At 38.5% G+C, this 25,344-nt stretch overlaps 4 protein-coding genes across 7 annotated transcripts; all 4 read right to left on the minus strand.

Moving 5' to 3' along the window:
• Positions 1 to 47: 47 nt before the first annotated feature.
• On the minus strand, positions 48 to 4,230 carry LOC125202260 (disease resistance protein RPP8-like). Its single transcript, XM_048100626.1, has 2 exons — positions 1,456 to 4,230; positions 48 to 525 (listed from the first exon to the last, which is right to left on the minus strand). Exon 1 carries the CDS (start codon positions 4,172 to 4,174, stop codon positions 1,493 to 1,495), a length of 2,682 nt encoding a protein of 893 aa, XP_047956583.1. The 5' UTR covers positions 4,175 to 4,230; the 3' UTR covers positions 48 to 525; positions 1,456 to 1,492.
• A 2,061-nt stretch (positions 4,231 to 6,291) lies between these two features.
• LOC125202266 (putative disease resistance protein At1g50180) lies at positions 6,292 to 8,090 on the minus strand. Its single transcript, XM_048100635.1, has 2 exons — positions 6,858 to 8,090; positions 6,292 to 6,497 (listed from the first exon to the last, which is right to left on the minus strand). Exon 1 carries the CDS (start codon positions 7,633 to 7,635, stop codon positions 6,946 to 6,948), a length of 690 nt encoding a protein of 229 aa, XP_047956592.1. The 5' UTR covers positions 7,636 to 8,090; the 3' UTR covers positions 6,292 to 6,497; positions 6,858 to 6,945.
• A 1,499-nt stretch (positions 8,091 to 9,589) lies between these two features.
• On the minus strand, positions 9,590 to 13,494 carry LOC125202259 (putative late blight resistance protein homolog R1A-10). Of its 2 annotated transcripts, XR_007173067.1 has the most exons (3): positions 10,673 to 13,494; positions 10,506 to 10,587; positions 9,590 to 10,063 (listed from the first exon to the last, which is right to left on the minus strand). XR_007173067.1 is itself a non-coding variant. In XM_048100624.1 (2 exons), the coding sequence occupies exon 1, from the start codon at positions 13,389 to 13,391 to the stop codon at positions 10,686 to 10,688; it is 2,706 nt and encodes a 901-aa protein (XP_047956581.1). In that variant the 5' UTR covers positions 13,392 to 13,494; the 3' UTR covers positions 9,590 to 10,587; positions 10,673 to 10,685. The 2 variants fall into 2 exon arrangements, 1 of the variants encoding a protein (XP_047956581.1); XM_048100624.1 differs by having other exon boundaries at positions 9,590 to 10,587.
• Positions 13,495 to 21,591: 8,097 nt separating this feature from the next.
• On the minus strand, positions 21,592 to 24,076 carry LOC125202264. Of its 3 annotated transcripts, XM_048100634.1 has the most exons (3): positions 23,902 to 24,076; positions 23,277 to 23,786; positions 21,592 to 22,961 (listed from the first exon to the last, which is right to left on the minus strand). In XM_048100634.1, the coding sequence occupies exon 3, from the start codon at positions 22,608 to 22,610 to the stop codon at positions 21,768 to 21,770; it is 843 nt and encodes a 280-aa protein (XP_047956591.1). In that variant the 5' UTR covers positions 22,611 to 22,961; positions 23,277 to 23,786; positions 23,902 to 24,076; the 3' UTR covers positions 21,592 to 21,767. The 3 variants fall into 2 exon arrangements, with proteins under 3 accessions (XP_047956591.1, XP_047956589.1, XP_047956590.1); XM_048100632.1 differs by having other exon boundaries at positions 23,277 to 24,076.
• Positions 24,077 to 25,344: the final 1,268 nt, after the last annotated feature.

Here is a 25,344-nt window from a genome sequence, read left to right on the forward strand (position 1 = left end):
CTAAAATAATGATTCATTCAATCGAACAAGTAGTAATGACGAACACAAGACAGAAACGAACATAGGATAAATCACAAATTTGTTCACCTACATGTTTGGAGTAACACAAAGTTCTTACACTAACCTAATCAAACTTAGAACAACGATAAAGAGAGATGATACCCTTGAAACCATGGAGCAAATTCGGAAAAGATAATGGCTTCCCTCCCATTTTAATGAACCATCCTATTCATTCATTCCTCTACGAAACCACCATAGCTGCAAGCTGACAAGATACCGTTTGCAGTTCTCAAAGGAGAGATTGGAAGCTAACCATCTATTGCGGAGAGAGTACTAGGGAAGAAAGCAGCATGTAATGTTCTAACAGAAATTTAACTGATTACAAACATAATTCAACATTCTAGGTTTCATAATTCTCAACAAAATCCAACAATCACTATCTTGAATTCAGTAAACAACATGATAATACACTTGAAACGATGGGTTAATGCGACATCTGACCACCCATTTTGTTCTCTTATTTGCCTGAAAAACAATAAGTGAATATTGGATGTGACACTATAATAAAATAGTCTTTTCGTCCCTTAAATTTTATCATAGTTTGACCGACACGAGTTTTAAGAAATATAATGAAAAATTAGTTGAAAAAGTTAATAGGATATGAGTCCTATTTTTAAAGTATTAATTTTATAATAAAATGTGAGTGAGAGTGAGTTGGTGGGATGTGAGGTCCATTACCAAAAACAGTAAAAAGTGAAATGTGAAAAAATTGTGGGACGGACGGAAATAGAAAAATTTGAAAATTTTTCATGGACGAGAGAGTATAACACAAATATGTCAAGTTTAAATCACAAGCATATGCATTTAGAAAAAAAAAAAAAAAAAAAAAAAAAAAAAAAAAAAAAAAACTCCATTTACCATAATAGATGGCACACTTGGAAGATGACCGGATTGTTATTATTTAGTGTGTCAAATGACGAGAGAAAATAATATATTTATATTAAGAGTAAAGGTCAATTTTGGTTCAAAACATATAATAAAAATACGAATTCGGTCCAAAACATTCACTTTTTGAAAAATAGGTCCATAACAAATAAAAATATCGTCAAATTAGTCATTTTCTAGACGGTTCCGGAAAAAAAGTAACTGACAATGCTAATTGCACAGTTGCATGACCGCTAGTTTTTGAGAAAAAAATGATCACTCCGACAAGGATTTCATTTGTTATGGACCTATTTTTCAAGAAGCGAATGTTTTGGACCAAATTCGTATTTTGGTCATATATTAAAAATTGACATTTACTTTATACTACTATTAATATTAATATGAGAGAGAATTTTTTCCAAAAAAAATTGTATCATCTTTTATGGAACAAACATAAAAAGAAAGTGTGACCGACGGAGGAGTAATGAATTGACATAGTTTGTGCATATTAAAAATTGTAAGAAGGCTGACCTGTTAACCAAATAGAGAGTTCGGTTGCGACTTCTCATCACAAATAAGACTGGTGGCTACGAATTGCAAAGAGAGATTCTGGTAATTTCGCAGCAGCTTTGTAGACCAAGGGATTGCAGTCTACTAATTCAAGTGCAGTTGTGAACATTGAGGAATCACGAATCAAATGGAGATGTTTTAATTTGTAGCAATATCGTAGGCTTAGGTGCTTAAGCCTTGGGAGGCTTCCCTGTTGAGCTCTCCATTCCACCAAATCAGTGTCTTCAATTACAAGTGACTCAAGTATGGTAAAACAACTTGATTCTATATCCCATGTTGGGCCTCGAAAGGCATAAGCTTGTAGTATGACGGTAGTAAGATTTGGTAGCATCGAACCAATGTCGTTCATGTAGTGCCAAGGATGCCCTAAACCACTCAAAGCCAATGTTCGAAGGCATGATGGGAACATTGAAAGAGGAACCATAGCTGTACACTTCATATCTGGGTAAAGTACATTATATTCAAGAAATGCCAAATTCTGGAGTTCCTCTGAGATATTAGCCAAGCCACTCAATGAGTTGCTATCATCATCTTCATCATAAGGCTTCCCAATGCTAACAAGGGATAGAAAGCTTAAATTCGGGATCCTTTTAAGAATTTGTACAGTGCAACTCTTTGTACTCACGCCTAAAATAGAAGAGACTTTATACAAAATAGCATTAGAATCAGAATTCGGGGTTGGTAGGTCTCCTGCTCCGACTTGAAGAAATTTTAGGTTTTGCATGTCCCATATTTCCATTGGCATATATGGCTGAGCTCCACGCTTTATAATTTTCACATATGAAATGATTATCAAGAATTGAAGGTGTATAAGGTTGGATATAGATACAGGGAGCTCTTCGTTGCACGCTAGACCAAGATACTTTAGACATACTAGTTTTAGAATTTCAGGTGGGATATGATAAGATCGGACCCTAGTAGCATTTAGTACCCTGAGCAACTTGAAATCCATGGCATGTATTGGCACTGGATAAGGGTGGACTGGACCATAAAAAAGGAGAGATCGGACAGTGGATGAACAATCACTTTTGATTGAATCATACACTTGTTTGATGGCAAATAAAGGGTTGGAATGAGTAGACAACCGACGTTGGTCTTTTACAACTTCATCGTAACTATGTAAAACATGCAAAAACTTGATTTTACTAGCTTCTTTCTTACACAAGTATTGCCAGCAAGAATGAACACGACATTCTCTATTTGAAAACCAAGATAATAGATTATAATCGAATAGAAGAAGATGATACCAATCAGCAAGCACTCCCACGAGAATGGTCAAAAAGTATTCCACAGTCTCTTCAGAGATATCCTTATCCAAAATTGGTATTCCAATTTGTTCATAAAACCCCTCAGCACTTACATACCACTTGAGATAATATGGATTAATATTCCTATATGGGGGGAAAGCTCCCAAATAGAGAAAAATCATTTTGAAACTTTGAGGTAAGTAGTCATAGCTTGGGAAAAATACCTCTGATATTTGATTATATGCATCCACAAAGACTGAATTATGTTGTTTATTTGCTACTTCGGTCCAGTAATTTTGGATACTTTTGTCAAGCTCTTCTCGGGTACTCTTGTTTGCCTTTCTTAGGAGATCTGCAACTGTAACTATCATAAGTGGAAGACCTTCACATTTTTCTGCAATCTTCTTTCCCATTTCCTTAAGGTAAGGAGGAAAACCGTTTTCATCGAACACCTTCTTACCAAGTAATTCCATACTATCTTCTTTATTCAACAAGCTTAATACATGCTCAATTGGAGAATTTCCAATTCTTAGCCTGCTTGTAAGCAAAACTTGGACATTCTTTATTCGCAAGCTACCCATTAATCGTGTGTCCCATTCCCATACATCATCTAACACAATGAGACATTTCTTATCCTTGAGCCTATCTGTCAAGAGTCCAATTAATTTCTCGTTGTCATCATCGTCTCTCTGGGTAAGCATTTGGTGGTGAGTGCTCGGATCTACCTGAGCTAGAATGCATCGTATAGTTTCCTTGAATTCACATTTTCTGCCCACTTTGACCCATGCTCGAAGCTCGAAATGTGTCTGAATCAATGGATCCACAAATACTCTCTTAACAAGAGTGGTCTTTCCAACCCCTGCCATCCCAGTAACTAACAAACTATTCCGTTCAGCTTCATATTCATCATCATCTTCCCCTTTTGAAAGAAGATAATCCTTGATGAGTTCAAATTTTTCGGACGATCCAACCATATATGAGTTGATTCCACGAAAATCAATTCTAGAGGAAAGAGGTTCACCTTCTTCTTCAGGCATATTCAGCAGCTCCATATCGTACTCTGCTTCCATCTCTGTCACCCTCTCGATGAAGAAATCAACACTCTGCCGCAGACTCTGCATATCTACAGAGAAAGGCAAGTGATCACTCTCACTTTCGAGCTGTGGAAGAATCTGATCGGTGTAATGGGACTCTAGCAAATCTTCGAATTCCCATACGACCTCTTTGATTCGTTCATCCAAAGCATTCACCTTCGTCCTGATCTTGCTGCAGCTCGTCTCATCCAATTTTAGCATGACTTTCTGCAAGCTAACCATGGCCTCATATCCCGACTGTAAGATTTGTGGAGAAGGGGGAACCAGCGAAATGCGAGACGATTGTAGAATATCCTGAATCGTGTTCTTGAGAGAAACGGCAGCACCATAAGCCGCCATCACCCAATTGGAATATGAATTATCAAGCACAGCAGAGTGTTAATGGTGGTGAAAAGGGGAGGAGATAGTGGTGGTGGCTGAGGAGGACAAATTGGCTACATTATTTAGACTATTGGTCATCACTCATCATTCAATCAATTTCAAACTTTTTTATTACTAGTAGTATTTCTTTAATGCAGGTTACTGGAATTCTGCAATTGTCTTCTGACAAACGACACCTAGTTGAAATTTGATATACACATATATGGGCAGCACTGATTATGCTCAATTATTGAAGCCATTAACAAGTTGGCAATGGTAAAAGATATTTAAGCAAAGCTGTAGAAATAGGTAGCTATTCCGCTTAAATATTACTCCCTCCGTTCCACGGTAATAGAGGCATTTCAATTTGAGCCCTCGTTTTGAAAAAATGATAATAAATAGTTAAAATGGAGAGAGAGTAAAGTAAGAGAGAAGATAATGTAGTGAAGAGTCTTATTACAATATTCTCTATCTTACTTTACTTTTTCTCCACTTTAACTATTTATTATTATTTGTTCAAAATGAGTGCTCAAAACGAAACGCCTCTACTGTGGAACGAAGGGAGTAATTATTTTATCATACAGATACCCATAAATTTCTCTGAAAGGGAGCAAACCATATCCCACATCGGAGAATGAACAAAAGTTGCAAGCATATATAATGACTACCCCAACTCCATTAGTATGACGCCTTTTGGGGAGATCCCCAAGAGCAAAATCGCGTGGGCTTTGCCCAAAGCGGACAATATCATACTAATGTGGAGTTCGGGTGTGCACCACCGAGACCCAACATTCTCTATTCTCAAAGTGACGATATTAATGGATTAATCGTCACTTGCCCATATACATGAATGGTTTGCTTTTCGGCACAAGATTTTATGTAGTATGTCCTCAATATTTCCGACTTTTGCACGGTACTCAAAAGTAATTTCAGAGTGGTCTGGTATTTTCCAAAGAAATGTGCTCGGTTATGGGTGTTCAGTAAAGCTCGGTTTTTGTATAGTGTGTAATTTTGCTACTAATATTCAGTTTCACAATTTACAACAATATGATGCATATAGAAGATTTTTCCGTTGGAGATGTATGAAAGAAAAATTAGTTTGAGAAATTTTACAATTTGACAGAAAAGGTCATTAGAAAATGAGAAAAGAGTGCCAATTATGCACAGTTATTGGCTTAATTTAGGGATAAAATGGTCCCAACATTAGCATAAATTCAAGATCTAAAATTTTAAATTAAACCTAGTTAATTTCAGTTTCCTAAGCAAAACTAAGCTATTTTTATATGCTGAATCGTAGTCTTAAGAGAAATGGCTGCACCATAAGCCGCCATCACTGGGAAGAGTGGTGACTACATATTAAGTAAATAATTGATGGTACAAATGTCACATGCTCTTTGTCTCCATGTTTGGCTAGGAGTATATTATTGAATACTTGCAGGCCATAAGTTATGGTTTTTTCAAGAATTTTTTTTAATTTGTAGGCAATTAACATTTCTTACTATAAGATGCTATGATCCACGCCCGCAGTGTATGCCCGCTATTCAACACTATTCGTATTTGGAAGTCTGAAAAATGGAACGTCATGGTGATGGTTACAAGCAAATTCAACATTCTGGTTTCATAATCCTTAACAAAATCTAACAACAAATCAACATTCTAACCCCTTCTACTCTCTCATTCGCCGGAAAATGAGTAAAAAATATATGATGTGAGCATACATAAACATTCAAAACATGATTGATTCAAACAGCTATCACAAATAAGCCTATGGTTCATATCGTTGTTCATACGATAAGATTCACAAAAACATTGATCTTCTAAAGCTACGCATTGCTCTTAGATGGACAGATATTGGATATTATTAAATGAAAACCTCATTGAGTAATTTAAATCATGTAGTATTATTTTTTAATCATATAGAATCAAGGTTAGTTTTGGGCTTTGGAGTACCATTTTTTTTTATCATGTGGAGTTTAGGTTTGTTTAGGGTAATGGGCCCAATCAAACACTTGTTACTCCACAGTTTACAAATGTGTGAGAGACATAAAAATATTAGTACTACTAGTTATTAGTTTCAGATTTTGAGTTATAAATCGGACCGTAAGAGCGTTTAGTACCCTGAGCAACTTAAAATCCATGGCATGTATTGGCACTGGATAAGGGTGGACAGGACCATAACAAAGGAGAGAACGGACAGTGGATGGACAGTCACTCTTTATTGAATCATACACTTGTTTGATGGAAAATAAAGCGTTGGAATGGGCACATAACCGATGTTGGTCTTCCATAACTTCATAACAACCTTGTAAAACATTCAAAAACTTGATTTTACTAGCTTCTTTCTTACACATGTGCTGCCAGCAAGAATGCACACGGAAATCTTGATTTGAAAACCAAGATACTCGATTGGAACTTAATAGAAGAAGATGATAACTACGAGCAAGCTCACTCAAGCAAGAAAACAAAAACTTTTTCCAAGTCTGTTCTCCATCAAAAACCTCTTCCAAATTTTGTATTCCAATTTCTTCAAAAAAAACCCTCAGCACATACACACCACAAGAAATTGTGTAGACGAATATTACTATATGGGGGGAAAACTCCCAAATAGAGAAAAAAACATTTTCAAATATTGAGGTAAGTAGTCATAGCTTGGGAAGAATACCTCTGATATTTGATCATATGCATCCTCAAAGTCTGAACTATGTTGTTTTTTTGTTACCTCAATCCAGTATTTTGGTGTCTTGGCTTCTTTAGATAGAAGCTCTGCTCATAAGAGGATGACCTTCACATTTTGCTGCAATCTTTTCTCCCAATTCCTCAAGGTAAGTTGGGAAACCCTTTTCACCGAACACCTTCTCACAAAGTAATTTCTTACTTTCTTCTTTATTCAACAAACGTACTACATGAATATTTGGGGAATCTTCAATTCTCAGCCTACATGTAAGCAAAATTTGGACATTCTTTTCTTGCAAGGTACTCATGAGTCGTGTGTCCCATTGCCATACATCATCCAACACAATGAGACATTTCTTATCCTTCAATCTCTCTTCCAAGAGTCCAACTAATTTCTTGATATCATCATCGTCTCTTTGGATAAGCATTTGATCGCGATTGTTGGGATCCACTTGAGCTAGAATGCATCGTACTGTTTGATTGGATTCACATTTTCTGTCCACTTTGACCCATGCTCGAAGCTCGAAATGTCTCTGAATCAAGGGATCTTCAAATACTTTCTTAACAAGAGTGGTCTTTCCAACCCCTGCTATCCCAGTAACTAATAAACAACTCCCTTCACCTTCTTCTTCACCTTCATCTTCTACACCTTCTGGAAGAAGATAATCCTTAATTTCCTCAAATTCTTCATATAATCCAACCATATTAGAGTTGATTCCACCAAGATCAATTCTTGAGGAAAGAGGTTCACCTTCTTCTTCACGCATAAGCAGCAGTTGAGTCTCTTACTCCACCTCCATCGCTGTCACCCTCTCGATGAAGCAATCAATACTCTGCCGCAGACTCTGCATATCTACTAAGAAAGATGAGCTATCTCTCCCACTTTCGAGCGGTGGAAGAATCTGATCAGCGTAATGGGATTCGAGTAAATCTTCAAATTCCCATACGATCTTTTTGATTCGTTCATCCAAAGCATTCACCTTCATCCTGATCTTGCCGTATAACTTTCTGCAAGCCATGCATAGCATCATAGGCGGATTGTAAGATCTATGGAGAGGGAGGAATCATGGAGATGCGAGACGATTGTAGAATATCCTGAATCGCTTTCTTGAGAGAAATCGCTGCACCATAAGCTGCCATCACTGGCTAGAGTGGTGGTAGCGACGGCGGTAGGTGGTGGTGGGATTAGTATGGTGATGGTACAGATGTCATAAGCTCTTTATTAAAGCTGTCTCCATGTTTTGCTAATAAAGTTGTATGCTTTTGATTTTGTGACGTGATAAAAAAGAGTGAATATTATACTAAGATTGTTATGATCCACGGACATCAGAGTCGTCCCACTATTCAAGTTGGTTAGTTTTTTTTTACGTCATCGGTGACGCACGTTGTGTGTTGCATACATCGTGATGATGCATTTTCCCATGGATTAACATTACAGTCATGAAGTTTGGTCAAATTTTGATTTATCCCACATGTTTTATAACTTGATTGATAGATTACAAAAGAAAAAAATTTCTCAATTATTCCATGATAAATTTGTGGAGGCAAATTTGATGCTAAATTTGTGTAAAGTGTAAATTCATAGTGTAGAGCCAAAGTTGTTTGCAAATCAGATCTTGTACATGTGTCTTGTTTTGAAAAAAAATGAAGTCTTTAATTAGAATATGAAGTACTATTGACTACTATTGCAAGAACTCGATTAGATAAAAGTGGTTACATTATCAACGGGTTGTAGCGTGGTTGGCCGCACGTAGCTGTGGTGACATTGAGGTCACGGGTTCAGACCCCACCACGGGAGACTTTCAGCCTTAATTTGCAAACCCGTGATCAACAGGCACACTCCCGCGACTGCGCACTATTCCTTCTGAAGATCGTAATTGCGACGCTAGAATCTTGTTATAGAAGTCGACTCTTAACAATTGGTGTTTTCATTGACGCAACTCATGGCACATACCAACAACGGGAATCGACGCCTTATCATATCGGAAGGGGGTGCCAGAAAGTCACCGCTTGCCAATGTCATTCCGTCCCCCGGAACGGAATGAGAAGCCACCATTGCGGATGCCCTTTAGTGCCTAGTTGTTTTGCTAATTGGGCATTGGGCCTATTTTATGTAATGGACTTTCGGCCCATTATATTGCGTCCATATCACATATATTTGATACTACTATTAACGAATCATAAACCTTCGCGTATAAGTCCTCGCATAAACTGATTATTTATGTTAAGTATGTTAAGCCTGTTTATGTTTATAATCATTATTATTCCCTCAGTGTTAAAAATATAGTCTCATTTGTGGACGTCACAAGTTTTAATGAGAAATTGGTAAACTAAGAAAGAGAGAAAGTAGATAAAATAAGAGAAATGAGGTGAAAAGATGGATAGAGTATGAGAGCGAGGAGAAAAAGTAGGTAAAGTATGAGATATAAATTTTTCACTTTTGGAAATTAGACAATTTGTTGTGGATATTTTAAAATAATGAGACTATTTTTCTTGGACTGAGGAGTACTATTTTTATTGTTATAAAAATTCAGTTGGGCTGGTGGCCCACCCCACCAAATATGTGGGTCGGAATTTTATTTTATTAAGCCTGTTTCAAGACTGGTTTTGGACTGGGTTGGGCCCAATAGATCATTTTTATGAAATGTTACTACTACTAGAGAAGGGTCTGGCCACTTTTAACATCTCAATTCACAACACATATGTAATAATCCAAAATAATTGAAAAACACATTTATAGTATATTATATTCATGTTCGAATCCAATAACAAAGGGAAACATAAAATTAAAATTGAGATATATATGCCATGATCCCTATTCACCTATACTCTACAAGCTCAATATCCAAACCCGAGCACACCAATCGTCCCCTTCTTGCCCTATCAATGCTCCGGAGTTAGATCAACCCTAGACGCAATCCTCATCACGCCAAAGTAGCCTCTCACGACGTGTAAACGAGCCCCACCATGCCACCATTGTGCGCGTACACTTGAAGGACTAAATCAACGCGCGTTCCAATTGACTATATTCATCTCCACGAGCGACTCAAACGACCTCTCCGCCTTCTCCACCACTCCACACTAAATTACACGTCGATAAGCGCACACCCCACCATGACATGCTCATCAAAACAACACTTCAACGTGCAGCAATGCGTCAAACTACCCAATGTGAGAGAAGAAAATCCAGCAATGCTGCTAAGAACAGAGTTCCATAATATAATATCCTTCTCAGCCAGTTCTCCGAAAACCATCATCACATCGGAAATGCAGCCGAATTTCCCGAGCATATCAATCAAGCAGTTGGGTATGTACAGCTCCAACAGCAGACAACCAAAAAAAAAAAAAAAAATAGCACAACTTACTATTACAAGTTCCCTAATTAACTATTACACAAATTAATAGCTAATCAAGAACAAGTAAATCCTATGCTATTACAGTTTCAAAATTCAATAAATACAAAAAGGCATTAACTAATTCAATATACAATCAAAACAAAGTGAAAAACAAGCATAAAGCAGAGAGAATATTGAACTATGGAAAAAAGCAGCATGTAATGTTTTAACATAAATTTAACTGAATAGTTTTTGGTCACAAACATAGTTCAATTCTCAACAAAATCAAACAAATTACGAACCTTGAATTCAGGAAACAGCATGATAATACACTTGAAATGATGGGATAATGTGACATCTGACCCATTATCTTCTCTCATTTGCCTGAAATACAAGCATCAGCATTTTAGATAAAAGAGTAATGAATTGACATGGTTTGTGCAAATTAAATAAGAGTAAGAAGGCTAACCTGCGATTTCTCATCACAAATAAGAACGGTGGCTACGAATTTCAAATTGATATTTTGATAATTTTTCCTCAGCAAATGCATAAACTAAGGGATTGCAGTCGACTAATTCAATTACAGGTGTTTTCTGTGAGTTACCACACAACCAATCGAGATGTTTCAATTTGTAGCAGTATCGCAGGCTCAGGAGCTTAAGCCTAGGGAGGCTTCCATCTTGAGCTCTCAATTCCACCAAATCAGTGTCCTCAATTACAAGGTCCTCAAGCTTCAAAAAACAACTCGATTCTATATCCCACTTTGGGCCTTGAAAGGCATAATCTTCTAGTATGAGGAGACTAAGATTTGGTAGCATCGAACCAATCTCATTCATGTACTTCCAAGGATACCCTAAACCACTTAACTTCAATGCTTGAAGACTTGTTGGGAACATTGAAAAAGGAACCATACTATTCCACTTCATATCTGGGTACATTACATCGTATGAAAGACATAGCAAATTCTGGAGTTCCTCTGAGATATTAGCCAAGCCACTTAATGAGTTGCTATCATCATCTTCATCATAAGGCTTCCTAACACTAATAATGGATAGATACCTTAAATTCGGGATTCTTTTAAGAATTTCTGAGGTGCAACTTTTTGTAGTCACGCCTATAAGAAAAGAGACTCTGTCCAAAATAGCATTAGAATTGGAATTGGGGGTTGGCATGTTTCTTCCCATGACATTAAGATATTGTAGGTTTTGCATGTCCCATATTTCCATTGGCATATATGGTAGATCTCCATGCTTTATAATGTGCACATATACATGGATTATCAAGAATTGAAGGTGTAAAAGGTTAGATATGGAAGCAGGGAGCTCTTGGTTGCAAGCCAAAGCAAGAAACTTTAGACACACTAGTTTTAGAATTTCAGGTGGGATATTATAAAATCGGACCTTAAGAACATTTAGTACCCTGAGCAATTTGAAATCCATGGCATGTATTGGCACTGGATAAGGGTGAAAAGGGCCATGACAAAGGAGAGAACGGACTGTGGAAGAACAATCACTTTTTATTGAATCAGACACTTCTTTGATGGCAAATAAAGTGTTCGAATGAGCACACAACCGACGCTGTCCTTTCATAACTTCATTGCAACTTTGTAAAACATGCAAGAACTTGATTTTACTAGCTTCTTTCCTACACAAATGCTGCCAGCAAGAATGCACACGGCATTTGTTTTTTGAAAACCAAGATACTTGATTAAAATCATATAGAAGAAGATTATAATTATCAGCAAGCTCTCTCAGGATACCGAACACAAAGTATTTCCTAATCTTCAATCCATCGATAACCTCATCCAATTTTTTTTTCCCAATTTGTTCGCAAAACCCTTCAGCACTTACATAACACATGAGATCCAGTGGATTAATATTCCTATATGGGGGGAAAGCTCCCAAATAGAGAAAAAGCATTTTCAAAATTTGAGGTAAGTAGTCATAGCTTGGGAAAAATACCTCAGATATTTGATTATATGCATCAAGAAAGACTGAGCTTTGTTGTTTTTCGGCTACCTCAGTCCAATATTCATGGGTACTCATGTTAAGCTCTTCTCTGGTACCCTTGTTGGCTTTTCTTAGGAGATTTGCAATTGTAACTATCATAAGTGGAAGACCTTCACATCTTTTTGCAATCTTTTCTCCCAATTCCTCAAGGTAAGGTGGGAAACCTTTTTCACCAAATACCTTCTCACCAAGTAATTTCTTACTTTCTTCATTATTCAAAAAGCGAACTACACGAATAATTGGAGAATCTTCAATTCTCAGCCTGCTTGTAAGCAAAATTTGGACATTCTTTTTTCGCAAGCTATCCATTAATCGTGTGTCCCATTCCCATACATCATCTAGCACAACGAGACATTTCTTATCCTTGAGTCTCTCTTTCAAGAGTCCAAGTAATTTCTTGTTGTCATCGTTGTCCCTTTGGGTAAGCATTTGGTGGTGAGTGTTGGGACCGGGATCCACTTGGGCTAGAATGCACCGAAACGTTTCATTGGATTCACATTTTCTGCCCACTTTGACCCATGCTTGAAGCTCAAAATGTCTCTGAATTGATGGATCGTCAAATACTCTCTTAACAAGAGTTGTCTTTCCAACCCCTGCCATCCCAGTAACTAGTAAACAATTTCGTCCAGCTTTGTATTCATCACCACTTTCACCTTCACCTTCACCTTTTTGAAGAAGATAATCCCTCACTTCTTTAAATTGATCGGACAATCCAACCATGTTTGAGTTGATGCCACGAAAATCAATTCTTGAGGAAAGAGGTTCACCTTCTTCTTCAGGCATACTCAGCAGTTCAATATCATACTCTGCCTCCATCACCGTCACCCTCTCGATGAAGCCATCAACTCTCTGCCGCAGACTCTGCAGATCTACAGAGAAAGGCAAGCGATCTCTCTCGCTTTCAAGCTGTGGAAGAATCTGATCAGGTGTAGTGCGATTCGATAAATCTTCGAATTCCCATATGGCCTCTTTGATTCGATCATCCAAAGCGTTCACCTTCGTCCTGATCTTGCTATAGCCCGTGCTGTCCAATTTGCTCAGAACGTTCAGCAAACAAGACATAGCATCATAGGCGGATCGTAAGATCTGTGGAGAGGGAGGAACCAGCGAGATGCGAGACGATTCTAGAAGACTCTGAATTGTGTTCTTGAGAGAAACGGCAGCTCCATAAGCAGCCATCACTGGGTAGAGTGAGAGAGGTGGTAGCGAAGGCGGAACAGAGGAGTAGTGGAGGGATTTTGTATTGATTAGAATATTTAGTAGATGGCTTTAGATTAAGAAAATAATTGGTGGTACAAATGTCACAAGCTCTTTATTAAACCGGTCTTCGTGCTTTGTTAATAAATCTGTATTCATTTGTTAGGATGTGATATACTATCTCCGTCCATAAAAAATAGTTTTATTTATCGATGGTACGAATTTTAATTTGATATTGGTAAAATATGAGAAAGAGGAGAAAAGATAAAGTAGGAGAAAAAAAGAAACAAAGTAGTAAGATAGATGGGAGAAAAAGGAAGAAAGAGAGGAGCAAAAATGGATAAAGTATGAGAGAAACTTTCTATTTGTGAAATGGCACTATATTTTGTGGACACCCAAAAATAGAAAAATAAGACTATTTTTTTTGGACCGATGGAGTAATAAGTGAATTATTAAGTAATGCAGGTAAATCTTATATTGCTATATACTCCTTTTGTCCCATAGAAATAGGCCGTTTAGGGTTGACACGGGTTTTAAAATTGTGTAGTGGATAGTAGGACCAATAAATGGTAACATAAAAGAGAAGGAGAAAAAGGTATGACATATTTTTATGGAACGAACAAAAAAGGAAATATGACCTATTTCTATGGGACGGATGGAGTGAGATGTTATGATCCAGGCACATCAGTGTCGTCCCACTGTTCAAGATTAGTTAGTGGTTTCTTATGTCATTAGTGACGTGTGTCGCATATCCTTGGTTAATTATTTATAAAATCATGAAATTTGATTAAATTCTAGTTTATGCTAGATTGTTAAAATTTGAATATAAATCACGAAATTAAAAAAAGGTAAATTATCTCATAAGGACATCGACAATGGGTAAATCACGAAATTAGAAAAAAGTAAATTGTCTCATAAGGATATCGACAATGGGGCGGATGATAGCCCGTCCTATGAAAAATTTTGAGTTATTTACAATTTGATAGAAAAGGACATTAGAAAATTAGAAAAGAGTGCCAATTATGCATAGTTATTGGCTTAATTTAGGGGTCAATTAAAATGGTCCCTAGCATAAATTTCAAGATCTTAGATTTTAAACCTAGCAAGTTAATTTCAGTTTCCTAAGCAATACTAAGTTATTTTCTATGCTGAATCGTAGTGTTATAAGAAAATAATGGATGCTACTAATGTCACAAGCTCTGTATTAATGCTGTCTCTATGTTTGGCTAGTAAACATGTTGGGTATTATTGAATAATAAAGGGTTCAGCATCCCGCAACAGAAACCTAAACAGAGTAGGCTGCAATTTTTCAGTACTATGCATTTATAATAAGAGTGAAAAATTATTACTCTACCCATTCCTTAAAATTTGGCAGTATTTAACTAGATACCAATTTTAAGAAATGTATTAGAAAGTGGATTGTAAAAGTTAGTAGTATATGTCTCCTACTTTTATATATTAGTTTTAAAATAAAACGTGAGTGTAAATAAGTCAGTGGAATATGAATTCCATTACTAAAAATGATAAAAATGAAAAGTGACAAATTTTTAGGGACGGACGAAAAAGGAAATAAGTGTCAAATTTTATGGGAGGGGATATGAAGCTGGCTGGATGCATGATTGGAAAAATAATTGATGGTGCAAATGTGACAGATCCTTTATTAAAGCTGTCTCCTTTTGTTAATAAAGTTGTATGCTTTTGTTCGGATGCAAGTTTGTATTGTTACATCAAGAAAAGCAAAATATTACCCTCTTCGTTCCACATAAGATGACACGTTTTCCTTTTTAGTTTGTTTAAACTAAGATGACATAATTCTTTTTTTGGTAACTTTTTCTCTCCAAATAATACACACAACTATTTTTTTCTCACTCCTATTTAAATATTCATCTTTCTTTCTCTCTATATTTTAATACCTACACCCACTTTTTCTCTCTCAAATTAAATACATTAACTAATACTACCTCCGTCCCCCAAATTTTGACACACTTTGACCCGGCATGGGTTTTAAGAAATGTAATGGAAAGTGAGTTGAAAAAGTTGGTGGGATGTGGGTTGAAGAGTCTTTAAGTCGGTACGAGGTGTGTTTGAATTTAAAATCTCCCGATCTAGATAATCCACTAATACTACTACCTCCGTCTTCCAAATTTTGACACACTTTGACCCGGCATGGGTTTTAAGAAATGTAATGGAAAGTGAGTTGAAAAAGTTGGTGGGATGTGAGTTGAAGAGACATATGCGTAAGTAAACATGCTCAAAGACTGGAAACTATGCCGTTGAAAAACAAAGCAAACAAAAAAAATCGAAACAGGGCAGACGAAATTAAACCGATGGACACAACGGACGACTAAAACTAACACAGATCTATGACTACTAGACAAGGCAAACAAGAAAGCAGAGTTTAAACATCATAATCATGCAAAAGTGAACAGATCTAGCTGCGGGACGCTTAATCCACTCCGGATCCAAGCCATCCACAACAATCAAACACTGTTTCTATCCCCGATCTTCACGGATTTAACTAGGTTCAGCCGATCAACTACAAATTTCCATGCAAGTCAAGCTCCAAACTCAGATCAACCAACAATATCCACCAAATCGAACAAATAACAGGGCAATAACATATACGAAACCAAAGTAGCAATATTCATAGCAAAATAAGAAGAATCCAACGAGAGAATAACAAAACAGAACCGAGATTCGAACAGCGAAGACTCGGGAAATACGGATGTAAACTGAAAGTAAATAACAATTGTATCTTCGCCTCTGTCGAAACGGTGTTACACCACTATTAAACTGGAAATGTGAACCCACACGATGATTCCCCTGAAAGTGTGTGTAGAGAGGTGGAAAAACTAAGCTAAGAGCTGAAAAGTGGAATGCGAGATATCTTCATGTTGATCGCGTGCTCTTATTTATAGTGGGTAGAAATTCTAGACTGTTCCTGTGATTTCCATTTTGGCCTCCAATTGGATGCTCCTCAGTCTAGTAAGGGTTTAACTCTTCCTTCTTCCGCTCTCTTTTCCCGCCAGCTTCTTCTTCTAGGCAATCTTCGTCTTCTTCCTGGGGCTGGTGATTTCTCTACACACCTGGCTTATAAAACCTTGTTAGACCCAGGAAATCACAAAATTTATCCTTATAATCAATGCATGAAATTAGCCTTATCATGGGTCCTACTTTTAAAGTTTTAGTTTTAAAATAAAATGTGAGTAGGAATGAGTTAGTGGAATATGGGGTCCACTACCAAAAATGGTAAGAAGTGAAGTGTGTCAAATTTTCAGGGACGGACCGAAATAGTAAACCTTGTCAAAATCTAGGGAACGAATGTAGTAACTCCTAAAATCTCGTGCGAGCTAAAGAAATGTGTCATTATTGAAATACAAGCTCATAAAGTACAATTCTCAGTCAATAAAGGACAATTCTACCCAATAGATTATTTTTCAATATCCAATTCATCCTAAATAATTAATCTTGAACTCAGATCTACAACTAGTGTTATTAAACTAGCTAACTAATTTGATCCGGCCTGAGCCCACCGGGCCAAAATGGACGAATCAAAGCAGGCAAACAAGCTCGAATTTCAGTCTTCTTGGGGTTTAGGGTATAGGCACAGACTCCTTCGACTCACGGGGCCACCCGTGAGCTTATGCCCTACCGGCCCGACCCTACCTAGCGCGAGTGACCGATATTCACTCAGGCATTCTCTCTATGAAATACTCCCTCCATCCCTGAAAATTTATCACCTATTTCCTTTTTCGTCCGTCCCTAAAAATTTGTCACCTTTCACTTTTACCATTTTTGGTAGTGGATCCCATATTCTACTAACTCATTCCCACTCATATTTTATTATAAAACTAATATATAAAAGTAGGACCCACATGCCACCAACTTTTTCAACCCACTTTCTATTACATTTCTTAAAACTCGTGCCGGGTCAAATAGTGACAAATTATGGGAGAGGAGGGAGTAGTATCTTTCTCAGCCATCTCTCCAAAAACCTTCACTGTGTCAGAAATGCAGCCGCTGATACGCCATTTCTCAGCCGTTGCAACAGAGTCGGTGCAGGCCACTCTGCCGCCCAAACAGACGTCCATTGCAAAGACCAAGCCAAAGAGGAACGCACGCCCACCGGAGAGGCTCGGCGATTACGTTCCAAAGTAGAGAGCAGCCGTTATTTTGCTTTATTTTTATTTCCTTTTAATTATTTCTTTTTGGATATTATTTATTTTTGCTTTATTTATTTCATTATGAGTCGAGCATAAATATAAGCTACGTCTTGGGTTTTCTTTGTTGGTTCTTTCCCGAGATGACTAGGATTAGGTCGAACCAACCCTAGGGTCCTTAGATTCTATAAATAGGGCAATTGTCATAAGCATTCATTCATTGAACAATAATCAAAAAAGCTTTTGCGCAAAATCTTGTACGACAAGAACATCTCAAAACCCTAGATTTGCCGCTGCCCAACGGAGGAGCTCTCCACGCACAGCCGCCATCTACATATCGCCGACCCTACGCAGGGCGCCGGAAGATACAATCGGCCGCCGCGCTTCACCACCGGCCGCAGTTGAGGACCACGTCCTTAACATCTGGTGCTTTCACCGGTTTACTCATGTCACGCTTCACTAACAACTGGAAATCTGCATAGGGGAGCCACCGTCCGAACACTTTTCCGAGCGGCTCTTCCAGACGCAATAACATTGGCATCCGTCGGGACAACTTGGGGCCCCACCGATCTCCCATAATCGAGGAGCAGGTTGATCGCCATTCGGACGACGGTCACAACGGCGATTCCATTGGTGGAAAACTCGATCAACTGTTGGATCGTCTAGATAAGTTTGATCATTGGAGAGAGGAAACGGATCGGAGATTCATGAACCTTGATCTGGGTTCAATTCGCAGGAGAGAGCCGCAAACGGGGCTCGAGGACGACGATGAATCGGAGGGCTGGGGAGAAGGGTTCACGCACTAGAAACCCTAATTATTAACCGCGTGATCACCATGGAGATTATGGGGGTCGTCGAACGAATAGGGATCAGTCGACGTCGTGCTGGAACCCACCTGACACACGATATTCACGACAGCAGTTTGGCGATTGTGATCAACAATACGAACGTAAGGCATCGTGTTGGGACCCACTGCGAAGGTTCAATCCGCAGGCAACGGGATACGATATGCCTCATAAAGTGAAGATGGAACCTCCGAGATTCGATGGCTCCGATGCTAATAATTGGATCTACAGGGTCAAGTACTACTTCGACCATCTCATGATGCCCCAAGCCCAGCGATTGCATTACGTGGTGATGTTATTCGATCCTCCGGCTTCTGAATGGGTCTTCAACTATAGCGCGAACAACGATTTCGTTACTTGGCATGAGTTTTTGGAGGATGTGCGTCTTCGTTTTGACCCACAGAGTTTTCAGAATTATTTTAGTCTTATTGCCAAGCTTACACAGACAGGTTCGGTGGTGGATTACCATAATACTTTCAAAAAATACCTAAACAGAGTACAGGGAATTTGGGAGTACGAGTTGTTCACCTTGTTCGTCGCGGGTCTCAAACCCCAAGCGGCCACAATCCCTCGCAGCGGCGATGGCACTTTCCCTAGAGTTGGCTGCCACAAAAATTGATCGTGTTCAACCCCAAGCGCCAACCAGCAGTCGTAGGACTTGGCAACAACGCGATACACGAAACCAGTCGGGATTGGCAGCGACGCCTACACCACTTCATTCGGCGACTCCAGCGTCGGGTACGAATCCAAACCCGGCGACCCGCACCAATGATCAAGGACGTTTTCCGCAGATTCGGGTTTCAAAAGCGGAAAAGGCGGAACGCGGCCGTCTTGGGCTCTGTTATCATTGCCCAGAGAAGTGGGTAATCGGCCATGTGTGCAAACAATGCCTACTGTGTTATGCCGATGAAGACGAGGAGTCGGATAAGGAGGCTGGAGTTATAATGGAGCAGTGTTGGCTAACGTCCCACATTCACACCATGGACGGGGGACACCGCTCGATAGGTGTGCATTTTAATCGACACAGGAAGCGACCGTGACTTCATGCACCCAGCGGTAGCGGAACAATTAAGCCTTCCACTATCTGCAATCAAACCTTTCAGGGTATACGTAGGAAACGACGAGGCGTTGTTATGCACGCATAGTCGAAGCAGACACGGTTAGAAATTCAAGGCACGGTGTTCCGAATCGACCTCCATATTTTGCTGGTCCATGGGCACGACATTATTTTGGGAATGGATTGGTTGGAATCATTGGGGAAGGTCACCGCAGATTTTGCAGGAAAAACATTGGGATTCACAAAGGAGGACAGGCCGATTATGCTGAAATGCATCCACCCACCGCCGCGCCGGGTTTCCTTACAATCACTGGCATCGCTGATCTCTTCGGCCACTACCCAAGAGTGCTATGAAATTCTACTGCTGGATACAGAGCCATCTCCGTCCGCACCGAGCGATAGTGACGATTTTCCGGGGGGGCTGCCCGAAGGTGTGAGGTCGGTGCTGGACAGTTTCCGCTCAGTTTTCAACCTACCGGAGGGAATGCCGCCGAAACACCCATTCGACCACCTCATGCACCTACTGCCAGGGACACGCCCCATCAATGTTCGTTCGTATCGCTATCCGTACTTCCAAAAGAATGAGATAGAGCGTCAGGTGCGTGAGATGTTGGACCAGGGGATCATCCAACGGAGCAACAGCCCATTCTCATCTCCGGTCCTTCTTATTCGCAAGAAGGATGGATCTTTTTTGGTTTTGCATTGATTATAGAGCTTTGAATACAAAAACCGTTCCGGATCAGTCGATGAACTTTTTGATGAATTGGGCATGGCGCAGGTGTTCACAAAGCTGGATCTCCAGTCAGGGTATCACCAAATTAGAATGCACGACGTTCTATAATAAAATGTGCATGAGTGAAACGGGTTAGTGGAATGTGATGTCTATCAACCATTTATAGTAAAAGTGAAAGTGGATAATTAATGAGGGACGAACGAACATGACAAAAGTGGACAATTAATGGAGGACGGATAGAGTAATAATTTTGAGAAGGTTCATCACTCAAAGAATCTCCTTTTTCTTCGGCGTTGTCTCTCTTTCCCTTTTTCATGTAATAACATTTTGTTGATGGGTCTAATAATTCTTTTCTTGATTGTGTGAACAAATATATATTTTCAGTTATTATGTTTTGTGCTTTGACGATTTCTCTTTTGAAATACTATATACTAGAATCGTTGTATAAAAGTTCCTAAGTCGTCAAAGTAACATATTAATTCACCCAAACATTAATCCTCTTTTCTCTTAATTTGTCCTAGGATCTTTTGCTTTTCCAATAATAATTAACGTTTAATTAATTTAACTTTAAGTGACGACTAACTTCGAAATTGTTTTGATAAACTATCGCATCTTTCAAACATTTGGAAATCGTACAAAACTTCCAAACTCAGCAATGAATAATGTGCAAAAACAACAAAGCATTTCTCTCAAAGAAATCTCCTTTTTCTTTGGCATATATTGCCTTGGCCTTTTTCATGTAATTATATTTTTTGTGATGGGTCTAATTTTATCATGTGGAATAATTACTTTTTTTCTCGATTCATGTGATTAGATATATTATATTCTCGATCATTATGTATTATGCTTTGAGGATTTCTCTTTTTAAAAGCACAAACAAAATGTATCAAACTAACAAGTTATTTCACTCAACAATTCTTTTTCTTTCTTTGTCCTTTTTCTTTCGCTCTTCAAATATAATTTTATTTTCATGACATTTAATTTAACTCCGAGTGATAACTATTGATATAATGCTAAACTGAGATTGACATCAATGCATCTAGCATGTGGCTGTTCATACATTTTTATTGATTTTCAAAAAAAACCAAATTATACATTTCAATATTGATCACATAATCTTTTTATATGGGTTTTAAAAAATGTGAAGAAAAGTGGTAGAAAAGGATAGTACAATGTAGTTACTTATAATCTTCTTACATGAGTTTTATACTAACACAATGTGAGTATATACAAAAATATAGTTGTAAATGTTAAAAAAAAAACATATGATCGCTTTAAAATTTGGACGTCCCATAATAGCTAATTGGGACATTGTTTTGTGGACAAAATGAGTAATTTTTTACAAATAATAAAATCGTAAAAATGGGATTTTCCAATTCAACTTATGTTGCGATTTTAAAAGAAACATATATAGCTAGGTATAAGAACACATGGGATACACGTAACATACTCCCTCCGTCCCGCTTTAGCAGACCCCCGTTACTTATACATGTAATGAGAGAGGTGACCTCCTCGTAACACTACTACTACTACTACTAAACGAATGATCTGATTTTGTCTGAATCAATCAACGGCCTTGATGCGATCATTATAGATCATTTTTCCACCGCAGTCGTCTAGACACATGAAGAAGTTGCATAATGCACAGTAAAATCCTTCCTTTTCATGTCTATCCTGATGACAACAGTCGCAGCGGCGTTTCGTGGTGAGAAGTTGAAATGCGAGACGATGTGGGTGAACTTTGCCATTCACATGATATTCCTGCCCCAACTTGATGTTTCTATACTCGCCGGATGCAGTTGGAAAGCATTTTGGATGGAAGGATAAATCGCAGGCGCGGCAGTGATACATCCAGCTCCGGGGATTCATTTGTGTTTCGCATTGATCGCACCAGAAATCGCCAGGATGGTTGAGAGTGGCGTCGTACGTCAACAGCAGCGGGTGGTGCTTGTCCCACCTGAGGCTGTTGACTGATTTCGGCAACGAGGCGCATCTGACGTGCACAATGAAATCACATGAACTGCTGCTGCACCTGTAACAATCGTACATCCACGCAGGAAAATCACAACCAGCAGCGCACGACAAGCTTGATGCGTAGCTATCTCTGCGTAGAACGTACTTAGTCACGTGGTTGAGGAGATGCTGCGGGTGAGCTTCGTGAAGTATGGTATCCGGCATAGAAGCGCACTTGATATCTACTTTGAAGTTACACTTTTTACAAGCGTAAAACAACGCATTCGTAGAATAGGAACATACATCACACCATTTGTGCTCCCAAGGTTGAAGTTTGTCACAAGATTGGAGGAGTAGATCATCTTGGTGATGGTGGAGTGGAAGAGATGAGACGCGAGGTGGCAAGTGAAAGCAGGCAATGTGAAGATTGTATTTGCATTTACTGCCACTCATATAGTAACATTTACTAGTTGATGAAGATATAGGAGTGATGCACCCATCACATATTAATTCCGATCTCACTCCATAATTCTCCTCGTCTTCTTCTTCTCCTAGGATTTGAGGGTGTTGAGATGAGGATGAGACTAAGTGAGCCGATGTTGGTGACGATGGAACTTATATTTCACATTCACCAACTTATCATCATCAGGGGTGATGGGTGGTAAGAATTCTCTTCCTCTACTTCTTCTTCCTCTTCTTCTTCCTCGTCTTTGTCTCATGACAAAAGGTGTGATTATATTCCCAACCACCTCATCTGTTGGAAGATGGATATGGTGTTTGCGATTGTATGTATTTGCATCGTTTCTGCTGGACATAATAGCATAGATTAAAGGTCAATTTTGGTCCTAAACATATGACCATAACAAATGGAAATGTCGCCAAACTAGTCCTTTTCTTGACGGTTCCGTCAGAAAACTAACGTTCAACGCTAATTGCACAGTAACCGTTAGTTTTTTGACGGAATCGTCAAAAAAGGACCACTCCAACAAGGAATTCATTTGTTATGGACCTGTTTTTTAAAAAGTGAATGTTTTGAACCAAATTCGTAAATAATTTAGCAAAAGAAAGGAACGATAATCTAATAAGTAATGACATGATTGATGTAGAAATAAATCGTACTCAGTGATGCGAAGCGGTTTGTTGAAGGCACACTTGACGTGGACAATATATCTACAGAGTGGACAGTGATATATCCAGTAGTTTGGTAAAAAAGACAAGCTGCATACATCACATTTGTAGTCATATCTGATATATTCAAGTGGGACATGAAAAGAGAGAGAAAGAGAGTGATGATGGTCTTCCCTTTTCAAGTCTTGAGGCAGGGAAGCACATTTTTGATGGATCAAATATTGGCAATCATCTTTGGTGCATATATAGGAACTATCCCTGTGTGTGGTGCCGCAAGCATCGCACTTGATGGAAAACCTTCTCCTCAACGGCTTCAGTTCATGGTTGGGATGACTTGGATGATGTATGATGCCGCGCCTTTGCTCATCATTATGGGTTGTTGTGGCATCAATCACCCCTTCGCCCTGCGCGCATCTCTGGTGCATCAGGAACCAACATCCTGAGCTTGTGCATCTGTAACCAATGCTCGAAACCATCCTTCCACAGATACCACACGACGACCTAATAGAATTCCGTGCGAGCCGTTGGTTGAGTATGTGTTGAGGGTGGTGCAATGGATATCGTATCTCTGTCGCCACCACTGCACATTCTTCATGTAATAGGTTTGAATACTTACATCCATTGATGCTGCATCCATAAGCGTGCTCTCCATTACCAAACCGCCGTTCACAGCCATAACAGTAATCCTTTCCGCGAGCTTCCACCAGAGTAAGTGGATGCTCGTGGCTCCAATGATCAATCGTCTCCTCCTCCATCTCTATATTTTTTCCTTTCTCACTCATTATGTTTTGTTACTTGTAAAACTTACAAAGTATCCCATCATTCAAGCATCTTATAGCCAAACATATTGCACAACCACCAATAGTGTATCACAACAATGCATTTCACTCAAAGAATCTCCTTTTTCTTTCCCATTGCCTCTCTCTTTTTCATGTACTTATCTTTTGTGATGGATCTAATTTCACCTTATGGAATACTCCCTCTGTCCCACAATAATTGTCAGACTTCATTTTTACCATAAATGATACTCCCTCCGTTACTTGTTAATAGAGGCATTTCTTTTCAGCACGGAGTTTAAGAATAGTGTGTTAAGTGGGTGGTGAGTAAAGTAAGAGAGATGAAGAAAGAATAAGTAAGAAAAATGGTACTCCCTCCGTCCCAAGGAAGATGACCCCTTCCTTGGATGGCACGGGATTTTATGCAGATAATTTTTGTGTGTTAAGAGGAGAGAGTAAAGTAAGAGAGAGAGAATAAAGTAGAGATAAAGGTGTTTTCATTTTAAGTAATGGGTCATCTTGGTTGGGACAAACCAAAAAGGAAAGTGGGTCATCTTCAATGGGACGGAGGGAGTAACTTTTTGCTAAAAATAGAAATGACTTAATTAACTTGGAACTTCCCGAAATAGAAAAATGACTCTATAAACATGGAATAGAAAGAGTAAATAGGTCTCACATCCCACTAACTCACTTCACTCACATTTTATTATAAAACCAATATAAAAAAGTGGATCCCACATCCCACTAACTCACTTCACTCACATTTTATTATAAAACCAATATAAAAAAGTGGGTCCCACATTCCATTAACTTTTCCAATCCACTTTTCTTTATATTTCTTAAAACTCGTGCCCATAATAAGAGTGACAATTATTGTGGAACAGAGTGAGCAGTCATTTTCTTGATGCATGTGACTAGATACATATTCTCAATTACTATTATGCGTTCTTCTTTGAGGGTTTCTCATTTTTAAAAGCACAAACTGAATGATCAGATTGATTTTTGAGTATATAGTAGTTATATCTAATCACATAATCTAAATATGAAAAAAGAATGTAAAACAATTACTACTACAACTTTAAGTCAATTAAAGAATCTCCTTTTTTATTTGGCTCCATCATTGTCTTTTGTTTCTGTCTTACACTTTTCTCAAAGTTTGTTTTGTCTTTTGCTTTTCTCTATGGATTCAGCTCAAAGATCGTTTTGCATAAAGTTGAAGACTTCAACAGTAAAATCAACAAGATTGAATGCTTTTGAGGATTTCTCTTTTGAGGATTTCATAT

Source organism: Salvia hispanica, chromosome 1 (assembly GCF_023119035.1).
Source record: "Salvia hispanica cultivar TCC Black 2014 chromosome 1, UniMelb_Shisp_WGS_1.0, whole genome shotgun sequence".
NCBI lineage: Eukaryota > Viridiplantae > Streptophyta > Magnoliopsida > Lamiales > Lamiaceae > Salvia > Salvia hispanica.